The sequence below is a fragment of the Ranitomeya variabilis genome, chromosome 3, assembly GCF_051348905.1.
Source record: "Ranitomeya variabilis isolate aRanVar5 chromosome 3, aRanVar5.hap1, whole genome shotgun sequence".
Classification (NCBI taxonomy): Eukaryota; Metazoa; Chordata; class Amphibia; order Anura; family Dendrobatidae; genus Ranitomeya; species Ranitomeya variabilis.
The window spans coordinates 448,859,291-448,885,882 of record NC_135234.1 but is presented as its reverse complement, the minus strand read 5'-3'; the positions used below and the strand labels follow the sequence as shown (position 1 = coordinate 448,885,882).

At 41.8% G+C, this 26,592-nt stretch overlaps 1 protein-coding gene across 6 annotated transcripts in view; it reads left to right on the top strand.

Annotated features, from left to right (window-relative positions):
- Positions 1–24,490, top strand: part of INPP4A (inositol polyphosphate-4-phosphatase type I A) — a 152,891-nt gene extending 128,401 nt beyond the window's left edge. For 4 of the 6 annotated variants that reach the window (XM_077296509.1, XM_077296510.1, XM_077296506.1 and 1 more), the window contains 8 exons: positions 355–527; positions 2,492–2,615; positions 5,438–5,564; positions 7,693–7,833; positions 8,282–8,379; positions 10,338–10,450; positions 10,925–11,079; positions 23,509–24,490. In XM_077296509.1, the coding sequence (XP_077152624.1) occupies positions 355–527; positions 2,492–2,615; positions 5,438–5,564; positions 7,693–7,833; positions 8,282–8,379; positions 10,338–10,450; positions 10,925–11,079; positions 23,509–23,641 (1,064 nt within the window). In that variant the 3' untranslated portion in view covers positions 23,642–24,490. Of the gene's footprint in view, positions 1–354; positions 528–2,491; positions 2,616–5,437; positions 5,565–7,692; positions 7,834–8,281; positions 8,380–10,337; positions 10,451–10,924; positions 11,080–19,210; positions 19,456–23,508 lie in introns of those variants that run through there. The other 2 variants (XM_077296508.1, XM_077296507.1) reach the window with 2 other exon arrangements.
- The last annotated feature ends 2,102 nt before the right edge of the window (positions 24,491–26,592 follow it).

Genomic DNA, 26,592 nt, shown 5'->3' with positions numbered 1-26,592 from the left:
ACAGGCGCTCAGTGCACCCTTGGCGTGGGCAACCATTTAAGCTCCCCTTTCCACCTACTTGTTATCCCCTTAGCTCTACCCCCTCTTCTTTGATTGACACCTGTGGCTTCAGAAAGGGGACATAGATGAATAAAAAATAAGTAGGTAGGAAGGTGCACTTAAATGTGTAGCCACACCAGGCGTGCACCAATAGCCTGTGCTTGGTTTCACCAGTCATTCTCTGCTGACAGAATATTGGCTGAAGGTTTCATATTTTTGAGAAGTACATGTATTTGCCCTTACTATTTCTTTTATTGTGGAATAACGATCAGATGTAGTCAGGTATTTATGCTAATAAGCTCTGGTTTTCTGTAGGGGAATGGAGTGAGGCCCTTTACCCCTTACTGAGTACACTGACAGACTGTGTGGCCATGATGAGTGATAAAGCAAAGAAAGCCATGGTCTTTCTACTCATGCAGGACAGTGCTCCAACAATCGCCTTGTGCTTGAGCCTCCAGTACCGCAGAGATGTTGTCTTCTGTCAGACGGTATGTGTACATTCATTGCCAGTCTCCAACAGCTATCTACACTGCTGAACCCATACTATATATGACCAGGGTTTCACTCCTCACCTGTGCGAGTACTCTAGTGCTGTGTAGGGTTTCATCTGTAGACTGTTCAACCTTTAACAGGGGTCATCTCCCAGTCTCTCGGCCACTTGTGATCCATTAGCCAGATGTCTAGGGGTCAGATTACCTAACCAGCACCTTGTTGTTTAAGAGAATGTAGTTGCAAAGCTTTATTTCTCCTCTGATGACACTGCAGGGTAATTTGGAAACTTTTTACCAGATTCATTTGAAGTTGATCTTTAGAGATCTCTTTCTGCCTTTCTCTCTTGTTCTCTCTCTCTCGTTCTCTCCCTCTCGTTCTCTCCCTCTCGTTCTCTCCCTCTCGTTCTCTCCCTCTCGTTCTCTCCCTCTCGTTCTCTCCCTCTCGTTCTCTCCCTCTCGTTCTCTCCCTCTCGTTCTCTCCCTCTCGTTCTCTCCCTCTCGTTCTCTCCCTCTCGTTCTCTCCCTCTCGTTCTCTCCCTCTCGTTCTCTCCCTCTCGTTCTCTCCCTTCTCACTCCCCCTCTCTCTCCTTTCTCACTCCCCCCCTCTCTCCTTTCTCACTCCCCCTCTCTCTCTCCTTTCTCACTTCCCCTCTCTCTCTCCTTTCTCACTTCCCCTCTCTCTCTCCTTTCTCACTCCCCCTCTCTCTCTCCTTTCTCACTCCCCCCTCTCTCTCCTTTCTCACTCCCCCCCTCTCTCTCTCCTTTCTCACTCCCCCTCTCTCTCTCCTTTCTCACTCCCCCTCTCTCTCTCCTTTCTCACTCCCCCCCCTCTCCTTTCTCACTCCCCCCTCTCTCCTTTCTCACTCCCCCCTCTCTCCTTTCTCACTCCCCCCTCTCTCCTTTCTCACTTCCCCTCTCTCTCTCCTTTCTCACTCCCCCTCTCTCTCTCCTTTCTCACTCCCCCCCTCTCTCTCTCCTTTCTCACTCCCCCTCTCTCTCTCCTTTCTCACTCCCCCCTCTCTCTCCTTTCTCACTCCCCCCCTCTCTCTCTCCTTTCTCACTCCCCCCCTCTCTCTCTCCTTTCTCACTCCCCCCCTCTCTCTCTCTCCTTTCTCACTCCCCCCCTCTTTCTCTCCTTTCTCACTCCCCCCTCTCTCTCCTTTCTCACTTCCCCTCTCTCTCTCCTTTCTCACTCCCCCTCTCTCTCCTTTCTCACTCCCCCTCTCTCTCTCCTTTCTCACTCCCCCTCTCTCTCTCCTTTCTCACTCCCCCCCCTCTCCTTTCTCACTCCCCCCTCTCTCCTTTCTCACTCCCCCTCTCTCCTTTCTCACTCCCCCTCTCTCTCTCCTTTCTCACTCCCCCTCTCTCTCTCCTTTCTCACTCCCCCTCTCTCTCTCCTTTCTCACTCCCCCTCTCTCTCTCCTTTCTCACTCCCCCTCTCTCCCTCCTTTCTCACTCCCCCCCTCTCTCCTTTCTCACTCCCCCTCTCTCTCTCCTTTCTCACTCCCCCTCTCTCTCTCCTTTCTCACTCCCCCTCTCTCCCTCCTTTCTCACTCCCCCCCTCTCTCTCCTTTCTCACTCCCCCTCTCTCTCTCCTTTCTCACTCCCCCTCTCTCCCTCCTTTCTCACTCCCCCTCTCTGTTCCTCTTTCTTCTTCTTCCTTGCTTCGTCCTTCCTTCTAGTAGTTAACATACATGGAATGAATCTGCATCTTGGTGCCAGAAGCAGTTATGCTGTAACTCAGAGGTATATTTGTTGCACTAACAAATAGATTGTTTGAAAAATATTGTCAACCAAGGAAAGACTTGTTGGAGTTGTAAAAAAAATAATTAATTCTGATTGAGCTGGAAATAGGATGACACCCCTTATATACAGTCACATCCTTAGATAACTCCTTTAGAATTGCATAGAAAAATAACTGCTATATTTTACATCATTTTCACCATGTGTATCTGTTTTAGTTAACAGCGCTGATCTGTGGCTTCATTATCAAGCTGAGGAACTGTCTGCATGACGATGGTTTCCTGCGCCAGTTATACACGATTGGTCTTCTGGCACAGTTTGAAAGTCTCCTCAGCACGTATGGTGAGTGTTGCGCAGGGTGATATACTGGCGCAGGGTACACCACAGCTGTGCCTTCTGGTGCCATATGGTTGAGAACCAGGACTGAGCCTATAAGATTAATATATGAAATATAAGAAGCTTTCAGTGTGCCACTAAGGCCTCTTTCAGACGGCAGTTTTTCACTTACAAGTTCTATCAGTGTTTTTCACATATATAACTTGTACCTATTACACTGGTCAATGCAATTTTTCTGGCAAATGGTTTTAAAACATATTTTAAGTCAATTTTGACTGCTGATACGAATATGAACTCTGTTTTTGGCTATCACATCAGGATTTCGAGATTTTCAATTTTTGATGAAAATTACTCCTAATGTTTTATGATAAAAGCACATGATTTTCGGTACCACATTTTGTATATTTTTAATCAAGGAATAACAAAGATTACAAAGTCTATGTACAGCAAATCAAATATACTTACAGAATTAAACTACAAAATATAAAAACACATATATATGGCACACAGATGAATGACAAATGGCAGTTATTTGAACTTTCTTTTCTTGGCTGATCTGTGATGTACAGCTCCTGGGTTGTCTCTCATCAAGCTCCAGCAATAGTCAGCCATCATATGTGAGTTCTACCGGCCTTGATACCGTTCTTCCATTGTTTTAATGTCCTGATGAAAACGCTCCCCTTGTTCCTCACTCACATCCCCAAGGTTCTCTGGAAAAAAGTCCAAATGGCTGTGTAAATAGTGAATCTTGATACTCATTCTACATCCAAGATTTCGCAGACTCATTAGTAGCTCTTCCACAATCTCTTCATTGTTGTCTGCTTTCTTATTCCCTAGAAAATTCTGCACCACATTACAAAATACATTCTAAGCTCTTTCTTCTGTCTCATTCATTGATGTGATAAAATTTGGGTCTCTCATAAGTGTTCTTATTTGAGCTCCATCAAATATTCCAGCCTTTTTCTTCTCTTCACTAAGACCAGGAAAAGTTGAACATATATAGATAAAGCATTCTCCACTGTGATTGAGAGCTTTGACAAACTGCTTCATCAATCCAAGTTTTATGTGTAAGGGAGGAAAGACAATGTCCTTCCTATCCACTAGAGGATCATGGATGACATTCTTATCGCCAGATGCCAAACTCTGTCGCTGAGGCCATTCAGTTTTCACCCAATGCTCTGCTGTAGCTCTACTGTCCCAGTAGCACAGAAAACAAGGGTGTTATCATAACAAATGGGAATTATGCATGTTCAAAGAAAACAAAGATATTCTCACATTTATTGGGAGACTAAATGAAAACTAAATTTACCTTAGTGAACCGTATAAACCGGCAATTTTCATACACTACTTATGTTTATCATGGAATTGATGAAAATGGGCTATATACCTGTAGAGCAAAAACGTGATGTGATAGAGAAATTATAAGATCAGATTTGAATTCAGCACCCTCAAATTAGTCTAAAACTGTTCTTAAAGTCCATGCCAGAATTTTTTTTTTTGTAGACCAGTATATGGGGTTGTTCACATGTCCGTGGATTTTTGCTGGTTCAAAACATGGAGACTTACCTGATTTTTATCTAAGTCATAGATCAAACTCACTAATGTAAGTCTTTTGAGCTGTGAAAAAATTGGATAGCAGTCTAATGGACTGTTAAAGAAGAGAAACTTGAGAAATCTCCATCACTTTTTCTTTATGAAACTTTGATGGTAAAAACTGACATTTATCAAACTGGTGAAAATCTGATCCCTAAAGGTACCTTCACACTAAGCGACTTTGCAGCGAGAATGACGACGATCCGTGACGTTGCAGCGTCCTGGATAGCGATCTCGTTGTGTTTGACACGCAGCAGCGATCTGGATCCTGCTGTGATATCGGTGGTCGGAGCTATAAGTCAGAACTTTATTTCTTCGCTGATCACCCGCTGTCCATCCCTGGATCGGCGTGTGTGACGCCGACCCAGCGATGTGTTCACTTGTAACCAGGGTAAACATCGGGTTACTAAGTGCAGGGCCGCGCTTAGTAACCCGATATTTACCCTGGTTACCATTGTAAAAGTAAAAAAAAAAAAACAGTACATACTCACATTCTGATGTCTGTCACGTCCCCCAGCGTCCACAGGGTTACGCGCTGCTGCTCAGAGCTTCCTGCACAGACTGTGTCAGCGCCGGCCGTAAAGCAGAGCACAGCGGTGACGTCACCGCTGTGCTCTTCTTTACGGCCGGCACGGACAGTCAGTGCAGGAAGCTCTGAGCAGCAGCGCGTAACCCTGTGGACGCTGGGGGACGTGACAGACATCAGAATGTGAGTATGTACTGTTTTTTTTTTTTTACTTTTACAATGGTAACCAGGGTAAATATCGGGTTACTAAGCGCGGCCCTGCACTTAGTAACCCGATGTTTACCCTGGTTACCCGGGTGCTGCAGGGGGACTTCGGCATCGTTGAAGACAGTTTCAATGATGCCGAAGTCGTTCCCCTGATCGTTGGTCGCTGGAGAGAGCTGTCTGTGCGATCGGCTCGTTGTCTATATCGCTGCAGCGTCGCTGAGTGTGACGGTACCTTAAGGCTAATGGAAATCCGTCTGTTTTTTGCATAGTGATCGTTTCTTCTATACATTCAGATGGCTACGGCGTACCTCTACAATGACCATTGTTAGTGACTGCTACAAATGCTTTTTGCTAGGTATGGGGCTACCTGAATCAGCAACTTGTAGAATAGGAAAGACTTGCATTTACACATAATCTCTGCAATTTCTGGAATTTTCTACAGCAATTCATGCTGTTATTTTTTCCAACACTTGTCCTGTTGTTGTCCAACCTTTCCCTTTAGGAGAAGAGCTGGCCATGTTAGAAGATATGAGTTTAGGCATCATGGACTTGAGGAATGTGACCTTCAAAGTCACCCAGGCCATATCGAACTCCTCCACTGATATGTTGCCAGTGATAACTGGAAATCGGTGAGTTAATGTAACTTGTGTTAATTAGTAGAAACTCAGTAATAATGTTAATTAAGAAAATGTAAGGGCAAAGAAAAACAATTATGGTACTTAACCAATGTCAAATGTATTGTAGTAAACTCATGCATAATCATTATTATCCATGAAATTATTGAGCATTTGCAGCAAAACTTTTCTATAATTGCATTTTCCACATTCTTCTACTTAATTATGGTCAAGTTTAATGCTTTAGTTGTTGCTTATGAACTCATAGAAAAATGATTTATGTCGTTAGCTAATTTGATATACCAACCCCATAATCAAACACATATCATTGATTCTTAAATATAAACATCTCAGTGCTTTATGTGATTTGTTTTTTTACAATATTTGATAGAATGATGTGCTGGTTAATTTCTTAATATATCCTTATAATTGTCAGAGCTCAGTTTTGCTGATGCAAAGCTTGGGACCTTCAACATAGATATTAATTTAAAGATGCTGACTGCCTGCAACGTACACTAGAGGGAGCTAAGAAGCTTACTCACTGCTGTGCCATTCAATGTAAAAATAGTATGCGAAAAGCTCCTGTGTGCCATCTAGTGGTGGCTGCTAGTAATTAACATGTCATTTACAGCACGCCCCATTCCCCAGATTGGACAGCTAAACTGTCACTCACTGCGTCAAAGACACAATGAGTGGTGGAATCGTGACACTGGCTCTGTCGTTTTAGGCGACTGTTTCACTCTGTTGCACTGTGATGTTTTAGAGAAAACATGGGTTTATCAGCTGGCCAAGGACCATGCTGCTTAGGTGACTAGTCCACAAGGCTGGAGAATTCTGCCTACCCGGCTGTTCTTGAGTGACCGGTCTCTCTGTCAGGTGGCTAGCCTCTTGGACCAGTCACTCGGGTGGCATGGTCCCAATGTGGATGTTAAATGTATGATTTCTCTCAAATAACGCAGTATTCCTGAGTAAGACATTCCTTCCTGAAATGATTACTGATTGTTGCTGCCCATCATTTTTAAATTATTGTAATGCTATTGAATTTTGGGCTCTATATCAGAAAAACGGACCTCAAACTGCTATAAAGATATATCGAGGAAACAGACGTGGAAGAAGTTTTTACCTGTTTAGATAAAAAAATAATACAAACTAGAGTTCAACGTTGGATGTTCACTATAAATCTCTGAATATACTGGTATCATGGATTCAGTTTTCAAAGGATATACTATACTAGATGGTGGCCCAATTCTAATGCATCGGGTATTCTAGAATATGTATAGTAGTATATAGCACAGCCCACGCAGTATATAGCGCAGCCCACGCAGGATATAGCACAGCCCACGCAGGATATAGCACAGAGACGTATAATACATAACACTGGAGGGGGGGCGGTGGCAGCAGCTTTCTGGAGACCGTCCCCGGCCCGTCCGTCCATGAGAGGAGCAGATGTACGGGCGGTGGTGAGAACGGTGGAGGCGCCATCTCTGGCAGTGCAGGAGCAGCACGCGGTCCGCGCATAACAATAACAGGACACGTGTGTAGATGACGGAGAAGCCGAGGGCCCGGCCGGGAGTGTGGCTCACACGGGGCCTCCTGCAGGACTTCACAGTGCCGGCACATGGGCTGGCTCCGAAGAGCTGTTCACGTGCGGGGTGATAGTCCGCCCTTCCTATAGTCCGGCATGGAGGCCGCTGCTGGTGGAGGACATCGTGGCTGCTCCCAGGGGTCAGATGATGGCGGCTGCTGTGATCTCCCCGTTGTATTTCCATGTCCCGCATTGTGAGCGCTCGCTGCTTCCTCCCCATTATAACCTCGTGCACCATGTGCAGCAGTGACACACGCAGGGGGCACTGACTGGAGGGGAGTAGGGAGGGGGCAATTCGTGGCCGGACTGTGCCTGTCGTTGATTGGTCAGCGACCCGGGATTTCCGTTACAGACAGACAGACGGAAGTACCCCTTAGACGATTATATAGATAGATGACCAATCCATTTTGTTACTGATCCTTGTAGATTCTGTTGATTCTTAATGAACATCTAAACCTACTGCCGTTTTAAATACCGTATATGCACAATAAACATTTTTAGAGAACAGAAAAGCAAAGTGTTTTTTTTTTATGTGTCATATGTTATGTATTTTTCAAGTGATGGATTTAATGTTCGCATCCCATTGCCGAGCGCCTTGTTTGATGCCCTTCCTCGCGAGATTCAGAGTGGGATGCTGCTAAGGGTTCAGCCAGTCTTATTTAACGTTGGGATCAATGAACAGCAGACACTGGCAGAAAAGTAAGCATGATCACGTGGATGGATGGATGGATAGAAGTGTTTCTTTTGTGTGTTTTTTTCTATTATAGAGTATTTTTGAGAGTGTGGTTAATATTTTATGTCATTCTTAGATGACTGTGGTTGCCCAAGCTGTATGGGTAGGCGTGTGCTATATGCAGCCTGTACCAACTTTGTTGCTGGAGTGTCAGGAAGATGTGCTGTTTTTGTTTTTTTCTGTATCCAAATGAGGACTCATGACAGAAATGTGTGGGTAGCCATTTGTAGTCCTCCACTTGTGATTATAGCCCAGTTCTATATCTATTACCGTATTATTGTCTTCTAACTTATCTAACTTTTACTATGGTATACACCAATGATTAGCTGTACATATGACTTGTGTGCTGTTTTTAAGTATATAGTTTGACAAGCAATGTAATATTTTGCATATGTTGGTTTTTTATGAACCAAGATTTGGAGATACATCGCTGCAGGAAGTTATAAACATTGAAAGCTTGGTGCGACTTAATTCTTACTATGAACAGTTCAAGGAAGTCTTACCGGAAGACTGTAAGTTTCTATTGAATTATTGTAATTTATGGCAAATAAGAAATATGTGAATGTACTAATTTTAGTAAATTCTTGTATTTCCCTGTAAGGCTATGTTCACACAATATGAAAAATTTCCACTGGAAATTTGGGCTGAAATCCGGTACAAAGATCAGTTTGGATTCGCCCTACTGTATTAAAAAGCTATCCACTGTGAAAATCCAGACTAGCAGTGTGAGTTAGCATTCTAGAATTGTAGAAATCTGCAGCATTATCTCAGTTTTGCAAATCCCATTCACTTGCATTGCACAGTAAATTACTGCAGATTTTTGGTGCATAATTCACACTACAAATCGGCAGCAAATCTACGAATGTGTTAACATGGTCAAGTCTGTAGCACATGTTCAGTGTATTTCCTTTCGTTTGGTTAAGGAGGATCTTTCACCACAATTTTTCATGTTGAACTGGACACACCATGTAATATTGACTGCAAAGTGGAGTAAAACTTTTTTTTAAAATTTGTTATTGCGCCTCTCCCTTGCTGAGATCTTAGCAGTCACGCACCTATTGAGTTAACTTTTTTTTTTTTAAGACTAAGTAGAGTTTATCAGATAGTTTTCACTGGCGTGTATTTCTTTTGCCTGTATGATGCTGACCAATCATAAGTAGGCAGCAGGAAAGCAGAACATGTCCCCACTATAACAGACAGCCCTGAAACCTCCTGCATGATTAGAAGGCATGAATAACTAATACCTTTCAGATAAGGTCCATGTAGGGAAGGGACAGCATAGCTGAGTTTACCTGTGTCACATTACAAACCCTTCTATCTGCGCTCATCCTCTCATAGCACTGTCAGCTTGACTATACTGTCCCTCATCCTACAATACCTGCCCGTAGCTGTGTCCGTAATCACTCTAATGGCTGTTGTGCTCAACTTGCTCTGCAGTGAGATCAGAGCAGGCTGGTTCTGTGTGAGATGTAATTACATCCTGATCTCATTGCAGAGGGAGTACAAGTTACTCTGAAATAAGCCATGATTGCTCTCAGACACCGTAATCAGGAGAGTTCATATAAGGGTTTGCAACTTGACACCACTAAACTCAGCTGCACTGCCCCTCCCACCACTGACTCATGCAGGAGGTTAGACCAGGAGATCAGAGCTGTATCATTACATTCACACACTGAGAAGCTTAAGTTACTGTGAGGCGAGTTCTTTCCTTTGCATGTTTTTACTTGCTTATGATTGGTCAGCATCATATAGCAAGAGAAAGTATCCGCCCCCAGTGAAATCTATTTCATTGGTTAATTCATTAGGTGCTAAATACTTTGATACTTTAATTGCTAATGTTTCCACAACATAGAGGCGAAATAATAAATACATTCTGCTCTACAGTTAATATTGCATTCTTTAACTACTTCTGCCTTGTGAATTGGCTGAGTCCTTTTTCATACAATCATCCCTGAGTGTACTATGTTGGGGCTAATTCACCTGACCTCTGTGAGGACTGCAATGGTCACGGCAGAATAAGGTAGATGTGATTGCAGTCCTTATGGTGTCTCGTTCGTCACTATTCTATACATTAGAGTCATGTCTATAGGGCACACTGCAATCTTTTACACTTAGTGCACCGTTCACGTGGAAAATTGCTTATGTGAATTGGTGCTTTTTGGGTTCAGTCCATTGTGCACTTGTACGAATATGTAATCTGTGTAGTTTTATTTTCTTATACATATATAACCCTGAGGTGACCCTATATTATCATTAGTGTAGAATCTCTGATACGGGCCTACAGCCTGCATTCAGCACAGTGCCACTCCTGCCTTGACGTTGATTTCCATAGGAATATACATGAATACGGGAGATGGAATTGTATGAATATGGAATATGATCCAGCAGTAACACAATGCTACGGAAATGGTTAATATATATAGATTAATGTTACTTTTTTAAATTTGCTCTTATTATTTGTTTATTTTAGGTCTCCCACGGTCTCGGAGTCAAACATGTCTCCCCGAGCTGCTTCGGTTCCTTGGACAGAATGTCAATGCAAGGAAGAACAAAAATGTTGACATCCTATGGCAAGCTGCTGAGGTAGGCAATTTTACTAGTTCATTATTAGTGAGATAGTGCTGGGTATTCTGTATACAAACTGTGTAAATCCGTGTATGTCCATAATATAATATATAAAGCAAAGAGTCAGCTATTTACTCCATTTCATAATAATATTATTCTGACTCCATTGCATAAATATTTAAGAATATGTTGCAGTTATTAGAATTTTTTAATTCAAGATAATCAGAGTACTATGCTCTTAAAGCATTTTCCATGGGGATCCATATCTCTTGATACATTGTATGGATATGTGCGTTGGAGCACCCCAGTAAAAAGGAATCTATCCATTCCTCCACATTGTTCTGTTTGTAGTTTTCCAATAGTGCTATGTCATCATCTATCATTTTATAATAAACAATATCTAAACAAATGGCTACTATGAAAATTTAGGGAAAGTATTTTTGGAAGGTGATTTTCTTCTGTTATGTCACGTGAGTTCTCCCACTTTCTTAGATATGTAGACGACTGAATGGTGTGCGATTTACAAGCTGTAAGAGTGCCAAGGACCGTACAGCCATGTCAGTGACGTTGGAGCAATGCTTGATTCTACAACATGAGCATGGAATGGCGCCACAGGTTTTTACACAAGCTCTGGAGTGCATGCGAAGGTAAGCAAAATCCCGCTTGCTCAATGGCTTTGTTTTATTTGCCCTCACTACAGCAACCAGGTGAGCTACAGATGTGTGCTTCCCAGAAAGATTCCAGGTTACTAGGTTAGAAAGAAGCAAAACGCTAAACGTTATATATAGTTTATTATGAAATAAAGATGAAAGTTTTAATGTAGTAATAATGACAAAAAAAAAATTCTCTTTTTCCGCACTTAAATTAATTGGAGACCTGATCACTGGGTTTTTATTGGCCGAAAACTGTGGTTCCTGGGAATGCATCTGCAGGTTGCCCTGGTTCTCTAGTCATATCCTCTAGAGAAGGATTGGGTCACCTGTTGCTTTCCAGATGTTTTAGTTATACGGCTGGAAGGTGTCGGGATACCCACATCGGCTCTAGACATATACCAGCTTTTACTTGTCAGGTCACCGAGGCTGCGTGGTTGTTTGTCATGACTGTCCCTACCCGCTCCATCTCGCCTTGTTTGTACAGTATATCCGCACTTCTGTTCTGTGTGCAGCAGCAGCAGCAGCAGGGATGTTACTGTGGAATAAAAGAGAAGTTGTGATTTATATCCTTTCCGTGTTCTCATTAAAACATTGCCTTGGCATCTAACCCCTGCGCACCACTTACCACATAAAGCTTAAAGGGAATCTGTCAGAAGAATTTCCCACCATAAATTATTTATATGTACATGTAGCTCTTTCAAAGACAAGTCCAGCCATACCATTACATGGTTATTGCGTTCCTCCGTTACGGAGAAATCATCATTTGACTTTATATGCAAATGAGGCCAAAGAGCTATATGTAGATCTGAAGCCTTTGTCACTCCAGATCTATTCCCTGCCCAGCGCCGCATCCTCCTGCTTGTCTGACAGCCTCTATGCTGTTTGACTTCAGATTAGCTGTCAGTCAAGCAGGTAGAGGCAACATTGGGTGAGGAATAGAGCTGGAGTGACAGAGGCTTCAAATCTACAACCTCATTTGCCTATCAAATCAAGCGCTAATTTCACAATAATGGAGAAGCAGGCTGGTCATGTAGGGGTATTGCTGAGCTTCTCTTTGAAAGAGCTACATGCGCATATAAGTAGTCTGAGGTGTGAGAATCCAGCTAACAGATTCCAGTTTTGCAACCTCTTTCCCCATGTAGTGTAGAAAGCTTCTCAGTCTTGTTCCCTCCATACATGTCTATCAAATGTTTTTGCTACATGCAAATTCTTCATCCCCTTTTATCCTTTCTGTTGGGTTCACTTATTTGACCCTTTCTATTTTCTAAAACTTGAGCATATGACAGATGTATTCACTTTTTTCTTTACTGGAGCATAAACATTTATCCAGCTTTCCTAAGTTAGCGTTAGAACGTCCCACGTTATATGAGGCTATTTACAGTATATGCTGTTTTCACTCAGTGGTATGTAAAGTAGGTAAATTGGTCACTGTTGGTTTCGTTTTAAGAGTAAGTTTATGAAACTAATGTTGTATTGTTTAGGCCCTTCAATTCCCTTCAATTCCTCGGTGAAGGTCCGAGTCTGAGACTCACACCGATTGCTAAAAAGACCACTGAGAAGAGTGCAGCTCAGGAGGCAGAAGCTCAAAATACCTGCCTTAGCATGCGTACAAAGCGAAGTATGGTTTCAATAGAATATTGTGAGACTTTTTTTATATTTTATGCCACAAAGTAGCTTAATCTGGGCATGGATAGCTATGAGAATGAGCTGTAAGGCAGATTTATGAATAGCTAAAAAAAAGTTGCACAACAAGGTCACAAACTCACTCCAGAGGAGGGGGAGAGAGGCTATGGCATTAAAAAAGTGACAGAGGCAAAGAGGGGTAACATTTCTTGGATATGATGTGAAATTTTGCTAAGTTTGGCGCAAATAACAGCATCTCGGACACCAGCAAAACTGAATTTAAAAGTTCCTCTTCGGGGAATTGTCTTACATTTAGAATTAATCGACAGAAAAGTTTAATATCAATGCTAATATTGCTGCATTCATCATTCTGAAGGCTTCATATCTACGACTTGCAAATTTCATCACTGCATAAAATACTTTCCACTCGTTCCACTTCTATCAGTGGTTTTGGTCCACCAGCCATATACAGTAATTTCATTGTAAACGATTTCTTGTGACAACCAGGAGAACTGTGAATGCCGCTCTTGTACCACCATACACGCAATAAGATGTGTTTACAAAGTTAGGCCTTATTCGAAAAGACATAATGTACCCATGTTTTAAGTCTGCAGACCTGATGTTCAGACTTCCACCAATTGAAAAACACTGAACATGGGAAAGCCGGTTTTCAATTGGAAGAGGATGGTGGACAGGTCTGGTCACATGACCCTCCAGCAGCAGCCATTTTGAGAATAGGTCAACTGTACAATCTTTGCGTAGGCTGGCACTTTTATATCCAGCAAGAGAACCTGTAATACTTACAGTATATATTAGTAAGTACTAAAATATCATTGTCATGAACACCACTACTGCTGCCTCCAACTTGCTCACGACACACGTACCTAGAATGTGACTGCTTCCCACTCATTTACCGTTCACTTATTGTGATAGGCCAACAGTTAGCTAAAAGTACGCCACAGACCGTCCCCACATCCATGCCACACTTTACACTGCCACCATTTGCCGTTCCACCAGGCCAGAACGGTGCCTGCACTGGGCAGCACACTGCTACACTGGCACACGCAGCTTTCCCAAGCTCTGGCTACAAGGTAACACGACCAAGCTATTTTATCTCTCCTCGAGGAAGATGGCCACAGGGAAACGAATGATGCACTCCACACTGCTCACTGCCGACACCGAGCTTTCAGCATCACCACACTTCTGCCACCGCCGGTTCCCTGAGGAAGGGACGCTGCTACACCACTGCCGCAACCCCCTGGTAAGCCTGCGTTTGGACTATAAGATGCACCCCCCCCATTTTCCTCCCAATTTTTTGGGGGAAAAAGTGCGTCTTTTAATCCAAAAAATACGGTCACTTTTATTGCTATGGTAGGAGACAGATGTAGACCCAGCTATTGGTGAACACCACGTACATTAGGTCATGTACTACTGTTTTTACACCAGTGATTTTTATTAGAACGTCTGTGTACAGAGTGGCTGTTTTGTATAGACGACAGTTTTGCCTATGAGATGGATACAGTGTGTCTGTGTACATAACCAGTAAATAACCATTTGTTAGAAGCAATCTTTTCTATTTTTGAACGATTTTTTTTATCTTTTCATTCCCATTGGTTCTACAATTTCAAAAGGGTGTTAAGAATTTGATATTAATGTATTTGGCCTTTATATCATCTCCAGTTTATATTAAGGTAGATATTATCTCAGAATAGCATACACATAGCCAAATTTTCATCAAGCAATTAATGTTAATTCCCTGAGGTCTTATCATCAGAACATTTTTATAGTAATGAGAAATCTTTAACAGCAGAATACGACTTTCTCAGACAACGTCCTCTGACAGCTTTAAAGAGTAACCATTGTTTTGATTTTTATTTCATCAACTATACACATGAAAATAAGCAACTTTGTTATGTATCGTATCTGAGAAATCTGCTTCTTTCTCTGTCAATTCAGGAGAAAAATCTGTTTTCAGTGAAGACAGATTTTTACATTATTATTATTATTATTATTATTCATTTATATAGCACCATTGATTCCATGGTGCTGTACATGAGAAGGGGTTACGTCAAAATACAAATATCACTTACAGTAAACAGAACTAACAATGACAGACTGGTACAGAGGGAAGAGGACCCTGCCCTTGCGAGCTTACATTCTACAGGACACTACTGATTTAGTAGATGCCTTCTGATGCTTTTAAGTGTCTATGGGGAGGGTCTAGAGGGGAGTGATGGTGAACCTTTTAGAGACCGAGTGCCCAAATTGCTATCCAAAACCCACTTATTTTTCGCAAAGTGCCCTGAATACTGAGGTTTTAGATTAGAAAGACAACTTGTATATTAGCACGCTGTAGAGTCAGTATCAAAGAGCTTGTAAGCGCTGCACTCCGAGCCTAAGATACTAGCCACCAATTGTAGTGAAGGTCTGTTCTTGAGAATGGAGAGGATTTCTAATCAAAAGTAAAACTTCAAAGTTGTTTGTTTTTACACCCTCTTTGCAATTGTAACCCTTTATCATGATGAGAACAAACTCTTTAAAGGTACCGTCACATTAAGCGATGCTGCAGCGATATAGACAACGATGCCGATCGCTGCAGCGTCGCTGTTTCGTCGTTGTGTGGTCGCTGGAGAGCTGTCACACAGACAGCTCTCCAGCGACCAACGATGCCGAAGTCCCTGGGTAACCAGGGTAAACATTGGGTTACTAAGCGCAGGGCCAAGCTTAGTAACCCGATGTTTACCCTGGTTACCAGTGTAAATGTAAAAAAAAACACTACATACTTACATTCCGGTGCCTGTCGCGTCCCCCAGCGTCCGCTTCCCTGCACTGTGTAAGCGCCGGCCCTAAAGCAGAGCGGTGACGTCACCGCTGTGCTTTGCTTTACGGCCGGCACTGACACATTCAGTGCAGGAAGCTCTGAGCAGCAGCGCGGACGCCGGGGGACGTGACACACATCAGAAGGTGAGTATGTAGTGTTTTTTTTTTTACTTTTACAATGGTAACCAGGGTAAATATCGGGTTACTAAGCGCGGCCCTGCGCTTAGTAACCCGATATTTACCCTGGTTACCATTGTAAAACATTGCTGGCATCGTTGCTTTTGCTGTCAAACACAACGATACACGCCGATCTGACGACCAAATAAAGTTCTGGACTTTAGGCTCCGACCAACGATATCACAGCAGGATACAGATCGCTGCTGCGTGTCAAACACAACGATATCGCTATCCAGGACGCTGCAATGTCACGGATCGCTATCGTTATCGTTGGAAAGTTGGTCAGTGTGAAGGTACCTTTAGGCTGGGATATCAAGCTCAAATACACAGAGGGCCAAAGTTAAAAGCTTGCAGAAAGTTGCAGGCCAACCTTGATATTTGTTAAAAAAAAAAAATGTCTACAATTGAGGAAGTTTTTCCTTATCAACCAAAACGATCAACTTTTGGAATTATAGTGGAATAATATAATAAGTTATGTAACGGTAACAGCAGTAAAAAGCATATGGCCTAATAAATATATATATATATATATATATATATATATATATATATTAGCAAAGGATAAAAAAAAACCTTGATTACAACAGATAATAAGGTGTGATGCAAACAAAAGTGCTCCCAAACACAGTATGATATCCCCATAGTGAACTCCTCCATACGCACAGTATGATGACCCTACTGTACCCCCCTCCCTCAGTTCCCCATAACAAAGAATGGAGACCTCATATAGTATGATTCTCCAATTGTAATCTCCACACAGCCCTCCATACAGTATAACAGGCACATAAAGTCCTCCATACAATACAGTGGCTCCACATAGATCTCCATAAAGTACTGTATATTGGCTCCACATAGTCCTCCATACGGTGTAATGGCCCCCACATAGTCCTGCATAAAGTGTAATGAGCCCCACATAGTGCTCCATGCAGTATAATGGCCCCACACAAAGCTCCATACTATAAAATGGCCCCACATAGTGCTCCATACAGTATAATGGCCTCACATAATGCTCTATACTGTATAATGGCCCAACACAGTGCTCCATACTCTTATAATGGCCCCACACGATGCTCCATACTGTATAATGGCCCCACGTGATGTTCTATACCGTATAATGGCTCCACATAGTGTTTCATACTGTATAAAGGCTCCACATAGTGTTTCATACTGTATAATGTGCCCACATAATGCTCCATACTGTATAATGGCCTCACATAGTGCTCCATACTGTATAATGGCCCCACATAATGCTCCATACAGAATAATGGCCTCACACAATGCTCCATACTGTATAATGGCCCCACACGATGCTCCATACTCTATAATGGCCCCACATGATGCTCCATAATGTATAATGGCCCCACGTGATGCTCCATACTGTATAATGTGCCCCACATTAAAAATAAAAAAGCATATACTCGTGTATAAGCCGACCCGAGGCACCTAATTTTGCTACGAAAAACTGGGAAAACTTAATGACTAGAGTATAAGCAGGCTATGCATTGTCCCCTATTCCCTATTATGGTATGCATGGTTCCTCATCCCCATCCTTGTTTACATGGCTCCTTATCCCCATCCTTGTCTGCATGACTCCACATCCCCATCCTTGTCTGCATGACTCCACATTCCTTTCCTTGTATACATGGCTCCTTATCCTCATCCTTGTATGCATGGCTCCTTATCCTCATCCTTGTATGCATGACTCCTTATCCTCATCCTTGTCTGCATGGCTCCTTATCCCCATCCTTGTCTGCATGGTTTCTCATCCCTATCCTTGTCTACATGGCTCCTTATCCCCATCCTTTTATGCATGGCTCCTTATCCCCATCCTTTTATGCATGGCTCCTTATCCCCATCCTTGTCTGCATGGCTCCTTATCCCCATCCTTGTCTGCATGGCTCCTCATCCCTGTCCTAGTATGCATGGTTCCTCATCCCTATCCTTGTATGTATGGCCCCTCATGAAAAAAGCATTAAAAAAACAAACAAGAATCCTACTTACCTTCCCTGCGCTCCCTCGCAGCATCTTGTTCCTGTGCCAGCAGCATCTGCAGCCGAATCATGTGTCCCCGCTCATTAAGGTAATGAATATTCACCTCTCTCCATGCCTATGGGAGTGGAGAGAGGTGAATATTCATTACCTTAATAAGCGGGTACCCGTGTTAGCCCGCCATCTGCTGGAAGCCGGCGACTGCTGCTGACACTGCACGCTATAAAAGTAATTTCTCTTTAGCAGTGAGCACAGGCTTTAACTGCAGCAGCCGGCTTCTGCCTCCTGGGACCCACTGCTCCACCGCTCCCCCTCCCCCGCCGTCTTCTGGGACAATGACTCATGTATAATCCGAGGGGAACGTTTTCAGCATGAAATAATGTGCTGAAAAACTCGTCTTATATATGAGTATATATGGTAACTACTCACTTCTGCCAGTTCCAGTGCTGATATGGTCTCTTCATATATCACAATCCTACCTGTGGGCACTAGCGCCACAACTCTCCTCAGCCCATGTTCAGATTGATGGGAGGATGCGAGACCTGATGGGATGGCAAGCGTGCAGAGCAGAGTGGCCACAGTGCTAGTGATGAGGGACATGGCAAGGGGACTGAGAAGAGTGGTGGTGGTCCTAGTCCTGAAGAGATGGCGCGCATGCCCCCTCTGGCACACGTGTCATAGGTTCGCTGCCACTGGTCTAGAGGCTGACACAGACCACCTGCAGCAAGTTCCCCTGAAATGGCAGTTATGTTTTTTTTTTTTCCCTAGACTTAGAGGTAAACTTACAGTACAATGTCTGTTTGCCTCTAGTGCCTTTCTTCTCCTCTCCTTCCACTCTCCATAGAATCTTCTAAACACCAACTGTAATCTCCTAAGTCAGTAATGTGAAACTCTGTCTTCATTGAATACAGATTTTACAGCTTTTACCATTGAAATGAGATTTGAAGATCAGTCCAGGAGAAGAACGCAAATTTATGTAAAACAATATTATACAACCTTTCTTATTTCCACATTTACTGTTAATTTGCTAAATGAAAATTAAAACGATGGTTGCTCTTTAACATTTCTTTCTCTGAGATTGAAAGGGTCAAATCTTGTACTGGTTTGTTGATGGTCTATTTGCATTTCAGAAGCCACTGCTTAGCAGCATGATGATGCATGGCAGCATGGACTAAGTGGCTCTTTGCACTGAACCAAACATGGAAATCTTCCAGTTTTTTTTCTTTTTCGCTTCACTTGTCTATGATGCATTCTTATGATTTCTCTTTTATTCTCTCTTTTCTCTTCTTTTGACTCCACATTGCTACTTTTGGTTTTCTTACATCATGTTTAAATGTATGTTTCCAATATTCTGTGACTCTCCTTTGATGCATTTTTTTTATGTTTTTTTATTTGCTATTTACCCCAATTTTTTGTATATTCCATTTTTTGTTTTTTTTGGGGGGGGGGCGGGGGGCCATAATGTTGTTGTTTTTTTTTTTTTTTCATTTGCAATCCTAAATTATCCTCTTTGCAGCATTGGAACTCGAGAAATAGTCACCCAGAAGAACTTGAGTGGCTTGGTTCCGATCCGAGATTTTAGGCTGGATCCCAGTCTCCTCTACTCTATTCCATTGTTAGCATTCAGCCCAAATTTGCTCATAGTCTGGGTGTTCCTCAGCATTGCGTACTTGGTTTCCAGATTTCGTTGCAAATGAAGAAGAGGCAGAAGTATTTATGCTTGGAAATGCAAAGCTTAATGGGATCGTAGGAGTTTGTCACGCTGTTGACTGAGCTATGTCCTATGTTTAATGCCTTACGGTTTTGATTTTCCATTTTAAATTTGAGGTAGGGCATAGGAATTGGGCAGACCATTGTTGTAGATATGTATTTACGTTCAGCTTACTACTTACCTCATGTCCTTGATGCTGCTTTGTACCTATAGTACCATACATTGGCACTATGTAGCGTTTGTACCAATCTTCAGTATTCTATTGAATTTTGTACTATTCATGCTGCTTTCACGACATACTTTATAGGATATAAAGTATTTACCCATCTCTTCCTCAATGGCCAAGCCATAGATGCAGGTCTATCTGAGGCTTCATCTTTTCGCAGCATGGTCGTAGCTGCACATTTGCTTTCATGGTCAGTTCTGATCAATCTGAGGCTTGATTACTCTAAAGATGCATGCACTTTGAAAATATATATTTTTATGTAACGTTTTTAACACACAAAAAAACCCAATCTTCCTCACCTGCTGCCTGTTGTGCTTCCATGTTTATATAGTATATACATATAGCCTTGCGATATAGCTCTCGCACCTTCTATATTTCCCATTACTTCGGGCACCTGTGCAATTTGGAAGTGACATGGATGTCTAAAGCCATTGTTTGCTCCCGAAAAGTGCCTTTGCATAGAAAAATGCCCAATATAAAGTTTGCATTTTATTTTTTTAATTCTGCTATGCCTCAATGTTCGTAGAAGATTGAGATTTTACTATGTTGGAATACCCATCATCCTATTTTATTGATAAGCTTTAATTTCACATAATGGACCAGATATGATCTTATTTGTGCATTTATATAGATGTAAATTGATACCTGTGGTCAAATTGGAATTTGTAGCTTACGTTATTTGTATTTATATTATTCGATCCTACATGTCCCTTATTTCTAACTGCAGTTTAGATTTATCCTTGCTTTTTAGGCTAGTTTCACACTAGCGTTAACTGCAATACGTCGCAAATGCGTCGTTTTGCCGAAAATACGCATCCAGCAAAAGTTCTTGCTGGATACGTTTTTTCGTCATAGACTAACATTAGCGACGCATTTGCGACGCATTGCCAAACGTCGCGTCCGTTTTGCGACGCTTGGGCGTGTGGTAGCGGACCGTCGGGAGAAAAAAACGTTTTTTGCTCCCGACGGTCCACTTTTTCCGACCGCGCATGCGCGGCCGGAACTCCGCCCCCACCTCCCCGCACTTCCCCGCACCTCACAATGGGGCATCGGATGCGTGGGAAAAATGCATCCGCTGCCCCCGTTGTGCGGCGGAGACCACCCTAGCGTCGGGAACGTCGGCCCGACGCACAGCGACGGGTTGTTCCCGACGCTAGTGTGAAACTAGCCTCAGAAAAAGAAAACAAAATTTTCCTTCCATTCGTCTTCACAAGGTAGTAAGACCACAAAAATGTAATACCTTGTAAATGCTTTTTACACTTTATGCTGATAAGCCAATCCATGCACTTTCTGTATACATCAAAACCCTTGAAACCTGGCAGAAGAAATGTGTGTCTGATCAATACACCTCACTACTATAAAAACCCTATTCATAAAAACTGGAAAAACCATTTACCCTGACCAACAGATATCTAAATAGGAATATTAGATGGCTTAACCTATTTTATACCCTCACTCATGACTCGTTTTGTAAAAAAAATCTTCTTTTTGATCTATGGAATGCAAACCATTTTTTAGCATTAAGTGGTACTTCATATGTTTAAGAGCCGGACATTTCTTATTGTTTTTGTGTTTATATATGGCCTGGTAAATGAGAAAAACCTAGGCTTGAATGTGCTGGCTGTTCCAGCTGTGTACTATTTATTTATAGGGATGTCTGACTTCCATTTTGTGCAATATATCCATTATGTTATTTTATGTAGAGGAGAAAGTGTAGAAATAGTTCTTCATCATTAGGTGGTCAAGTGAACCATGTTAAGGATCAATGACATGTCTACTGTTGGTTACTACGTGATGTGTTTGAAGGAAATCATTCAAGGCTATGGCTGTATATGTACCATACATACCATAAACTTCAGCTCCATTTTAGTGTATCTTTTTTTTACTTATATAGAGGTGCTTTCAAGCACCCGTTCAGTGATTCCTTTGGGGCTCATGTCAGAACTCTCCGCAAAGCGGGATTCTGAGGTATGTGCCAACGGGCCCATAGACTATAATGGTGCCAATTGATCGAATGCGTGTTCTGACGTGCATCATTTTGGGCAAGTACGCCTACTGGAGACTGAAGCTCAGACGTAGTAATATTAAAGGGCCACTGTCACCCCCCCCCCCCCCCAGCCGTTATAAACTAAAAGAGCCACCTTGTGCAGCAGTAATGCAGCAGTCTAACAAGGTGGCTCTTTTAGTTTTTGATTCATTTATTACCTCAAAAAACCACTTTAAAAATTGGCCACACATACCAGATATTGTACCAGGAGGCGGTCCGAAGCGTCCTGTATGAAGCTCCCAACTGCCGTCACTTATCTCTTCAGGGCCGATGGTCCCCGCCCCCTGAGCGCTGTTATCTTCTGAAATCCGGCGCCTGCGCTGTGCGTGCCTGCCTGGGGCCTGCGCAGTGTTCATTGTCAGTGCGGCCACACTGTTGCTGAATCCCCCACCCCGCACTGTTATTCATTATGCACAGTGCTGGGCTGGGGTTCCTGGGCATGCGCACTGCGCTGTTTAGACGCTCCCCAGCTCCGACGCTCCCCCGCCTTCCCAGGAACCCCAGCCCCGCACTGTGCATAATGAATAACAGTGCGGGGCGGGGGATTCAGCAACAGTGTGGCCGCACTGACAATGAACGCTGCGCAGGCCCCAGGCAGGCACGCACAGCACAGGCGCCGGATTTCAGAAGATAACAGCGCTCAGGGGGCGGGTACCATCGCCCCTGAAGAGATGAGTGACGGCAGTTGGGAGCTTCATACAGGACGCTTCGGACCGCCTCCAGGTACAATATCTGGTATGTGTGGCCAATTTTTAAAACGGTTTTTTTAGGTAATAAATGAATCAAAAACTAAAAGAGCCACCTTGTTGGACTGCAGCATTACTGCTGCACGAGGTGGCTCTTTTAGTTTATAACGGCCGGGGGGGGGGGGGGTGACAGTGGCCCTTTAAATAATCCGTGTGCCCTATTAGGAATAGAGGGAGGTTAGCTGCTCCCTCTATTAACCAGAATAACAAGTGATACTCTAAGAGCAGCTCCCAATCTGGACGACTTGAGCCATCCTTGAATTACATATTATTTCTTCTGCATAGGGCACTGCAGAGGAAATGCTTGGCTGGCAAACCTGGTGTTTGCCAGGATGCCCACAGAGACCAGCAGCGATCACCTGAATGCCATGGCAGCAGCCTCTTTCTGAAGGGGTTGTCTATCATGGGACTACTCATTTAAAGGGGTTGTAGGTATTACAATATGGAGCAATCTGGGAAGTGATATTTGGGATCCTTTTTAGTAGCCAGAGAAAAAGTGAAGAAGAGCCAAGGCCCCCTTAATCAGCTAGTTACCAGATATAGTATAATAGTGTATTGTTTCACTCTAGTAGGCCTGCCATACATGTGGATACAATGCTTTTTTTGGGCTACTTCATTCTTTGCTCCAACTTTTTCTTAAGGTCTTGCATGGTCCCAAAACTGATGAGTTTAGGGGACATGGTGTGCTCCGAGGTTTAACTCCTTTATATATTCTTTCTGTAATTGTTCTGTCAATGCCTAAAAGAAAGAGTGTTTTCCATCTTTTCTGAACACCTCAAAGTTTGCACCTTTCCAAAAACTATCATTTGACCCTTTTTTCTTTTCTCCTGGAAGCACAGCTGCTATAGCCCACATGCTGTCATGCTTTACATCTCAACACAAAATCTAATGACACATGTTTTTATTCCACCAGAAACCAGCTGCTGGAAATGTTACCCTGCACATTCCATGACCTTAGCATGTGTTCTCGGACATCCTCATTTAATATTGCTCCACTGGCTACTGCTTTTGCCCATGCTTTTCATTTGTTATTTGTGCTTATTTTCTTTTGTTGTGCCTGTTTTTGTATTTTGTTTTTCCGTAGTGAGGGCTGTCGGCGAGAAAACACCATGAAGAACGTTGGATGTCGCAAATATGCATTTAACAGTCTGCAGTTGAAAGCTTTCCCAAAGCATTACAGGCCTCCTGAAGGGACTTACGGAAAAGTGGAAACCTAGCTTCTGCCATGTGAAACTCCTCTTTCGATATCTGCAGATTTGCATTTGTTCATGTGTATATAAAAGATGATGTTCTGTGATGGACTCTGGAGACACCGATCTATAAACAGCATGCACAAGAAGATCATTTTGCATAATGTTAGGCGCACCTCCCACCAACAAGGCTACTTATGACTTGAACTCGTTCTAAACTTCCTAGTGATCTTCAGGTTAGACTGAAGGAGCAGTATTGTTAAGTTCATGGTTTTACTATCACCCCACTGTTTTTTTTCCGAGCAAAACAAAATAAGTACCGGTAACCGATTTTGGATGATGAGCTGCAGATTTCATTGGTAAAACAATTTTTATGTGCACAACCGATGACTTGTTTGAAATGTAGACAGTGATTCTCCAAGCTAGAATGTGGAGTAACGAAAAGGGTGTAAGCCAGTCGCTTGAAATACAAACATATTCAGGAGCACATTTTAATAAAGCGTGTGGGCTTAAGGTGATCATCTCATAGATTTTATTTTTTAAGAGGATAAAGAGTAAATTACAATAATTACCGTACTAATTAAATATCATATTTCATGTACTCCAGTGCTTACAAGCACACATTTGCAAAGTTTCACATTTAGTTTGTTGCCATACTTTGCCATGAGTACAGTTTTCGAAACGCATCAAGTTCCATAGTTTCGACTTACAATTTTATAACACAATATATAAGTATCAGGTATTGGAACTATGATACTTAGGATATGCAAAAACTCATTCAAACAGTGTCAAGTCTCTAAATAAATTTACTCAAGTTTTAGTTGTGAAATAAGTCACAACACCTAGTGATTTTTTTTTTTCTTATTTTGTTATAAATGTTGAATGTGTGTTATGGTAAAGATTAGAATAAAAATTATAAATTCCCCTAAAGCAAAAACCAATTACGGTAACATTAAAATTATTATTATTTTTTTTTTAAATAAGTTGACAATGATCTAATACCCATGGTGGTTCCCTGTTATTCTGCTTAATAATTTAGCAAGTGTCACATTTACTGATAATTGTACAGTGACTACTGAATTTTATTTTTTTTTAGTTCTTGCATCAATGACTTACTAAGCTTACTGCAAACGTTAGATGTACATGTGATAACAGTCATCTTGCAGTCTCCCCTTGCTGCTTTTTTACCTATTTTAGGTAATAAAATACAGCTTCAGATACACAAAACACTCAAGGTCAGAGTTCAGTTAACAATATGTGAAGAAAATGGCCTAATCGATCAAATAATATATGAATTTTAAGTATGAAAATTGAGTTATTTGCACCTATAGTTATCAATATTCTCTATATTTTTTTTAGAATTGACCTAAAATAGTCTAAATGCCATTATGTAATATCTAATAATATATTATATACAAATGATTTATAGGAGTGCCTTTATGGGATGTGCTTGTGCCCTTGTTTCTTTGAAATATAAATATACATTTAATAATTTTATTAGTACTACTCATTTAATCAGTAAGGCCGGGTTCAGACGAGGCTATGAAAATTGTTGGGTTTTTCATCCAGGTGAAAGCCATATGACGTCTGTTTTTACATCCACAATTCAAAAATTACTAAAAGGTCCAATTCCATTACCTATTAATGGATAATTTAAAAATGTATGATGTCAATATGACGGCTCCATTCAGTTGTATGGATGAGTCTCATTTGAAAAACAGAATAGGCTAGTGCATGCTGCATTTTTTAAGCTAATCTGAACAAGACCATTTTCCCGTGTACTATCTACAGTACCTTGCAAACGGACCAAAAACATGGATCATCTGAAACCTGGCTTAAATGATTTGAAAATGAATGATTAAAGGGAGTATCTTCAAGTTTAGGAAGTTATTCCTATCCATTGCATAGGGGATAACTTCCAGATTGCTGGGGTCCCTTCTTGAATGGAACAGTGGTCAATCATGCTCACTGCTTCTCAGTTCATTCTATTGGGAGTGCCAAGGCCATCCAAGCGCAGAACTCTTCTATCCCCGGTATTCCCATCAAGAATGAATCAACATGAATTTGACAGGTTCCCTTTAAACCTAAAACTGGTGAAAGGGAATACTCCTAACGCACTTGGAACATAACAAAAAGAGAGAAGTAAATTCTTCCCAAAATGTTAAGTAGCCAATGACCAGTGTGACGAGTCACTGGTTAATGCTTTAATATAATTATATAAATGCTATATAATATGAGACCATTGTACGTAGAAAATGAGATTAAACTGTATAATTCCATCTTTAAATATTCATTTTTATTTATGTTTATAATGATTATTGACAAAATGTTAACTAGCGGACTACAGTATAGTGTTACCTCCGGTTATTTTTTAGTTTTTTTCTAGGTTTGCATCATTTGTGACTTTGCATATAGTAAGTGCTTACCTTTGAATCACATCTCTTTTTAAAACCCTCCAACCAGTTGCAAGGAGAGGACATTTATCTATTCCCTAACTTACATAATAGAAAAAGACTTCAAGTGATCACTTTGCCAATGGCGCAGACATTAAGATTACTGATATTTTTAACTACGGTAGTTTGCTAAGTGCAGAAAACACATTTAGCACAAAGCTTTATTTGTGAAAGTTTTCCTGAAAATTTATGAGAACTTTGAATATGTAAATACACCTTACAGATGCGATCTCCATTTACCGTATATTAAATCTCCATTTAGAAATTGGGAATGAGAATTCTAATGTCTAACCAGGAGTAAATAGCAATCATATTCTAGATTGGAGTCTGTTTAAATGCCAGAACGGTTTGTTATGTGTGTGCAATGGCTGTAAGATGGCATATCATAAAGCCAGTTTGGGCATTTTAGGGAGTTATTTTATTGAAGCACATTTTCTTTTTAATAATGTTAGGAAAGTTCATCAATATCAGTTTGGTAAGGGTAAGACGCCCAGCAACCCCAGCGGGTGCCTAATGGATGTGATC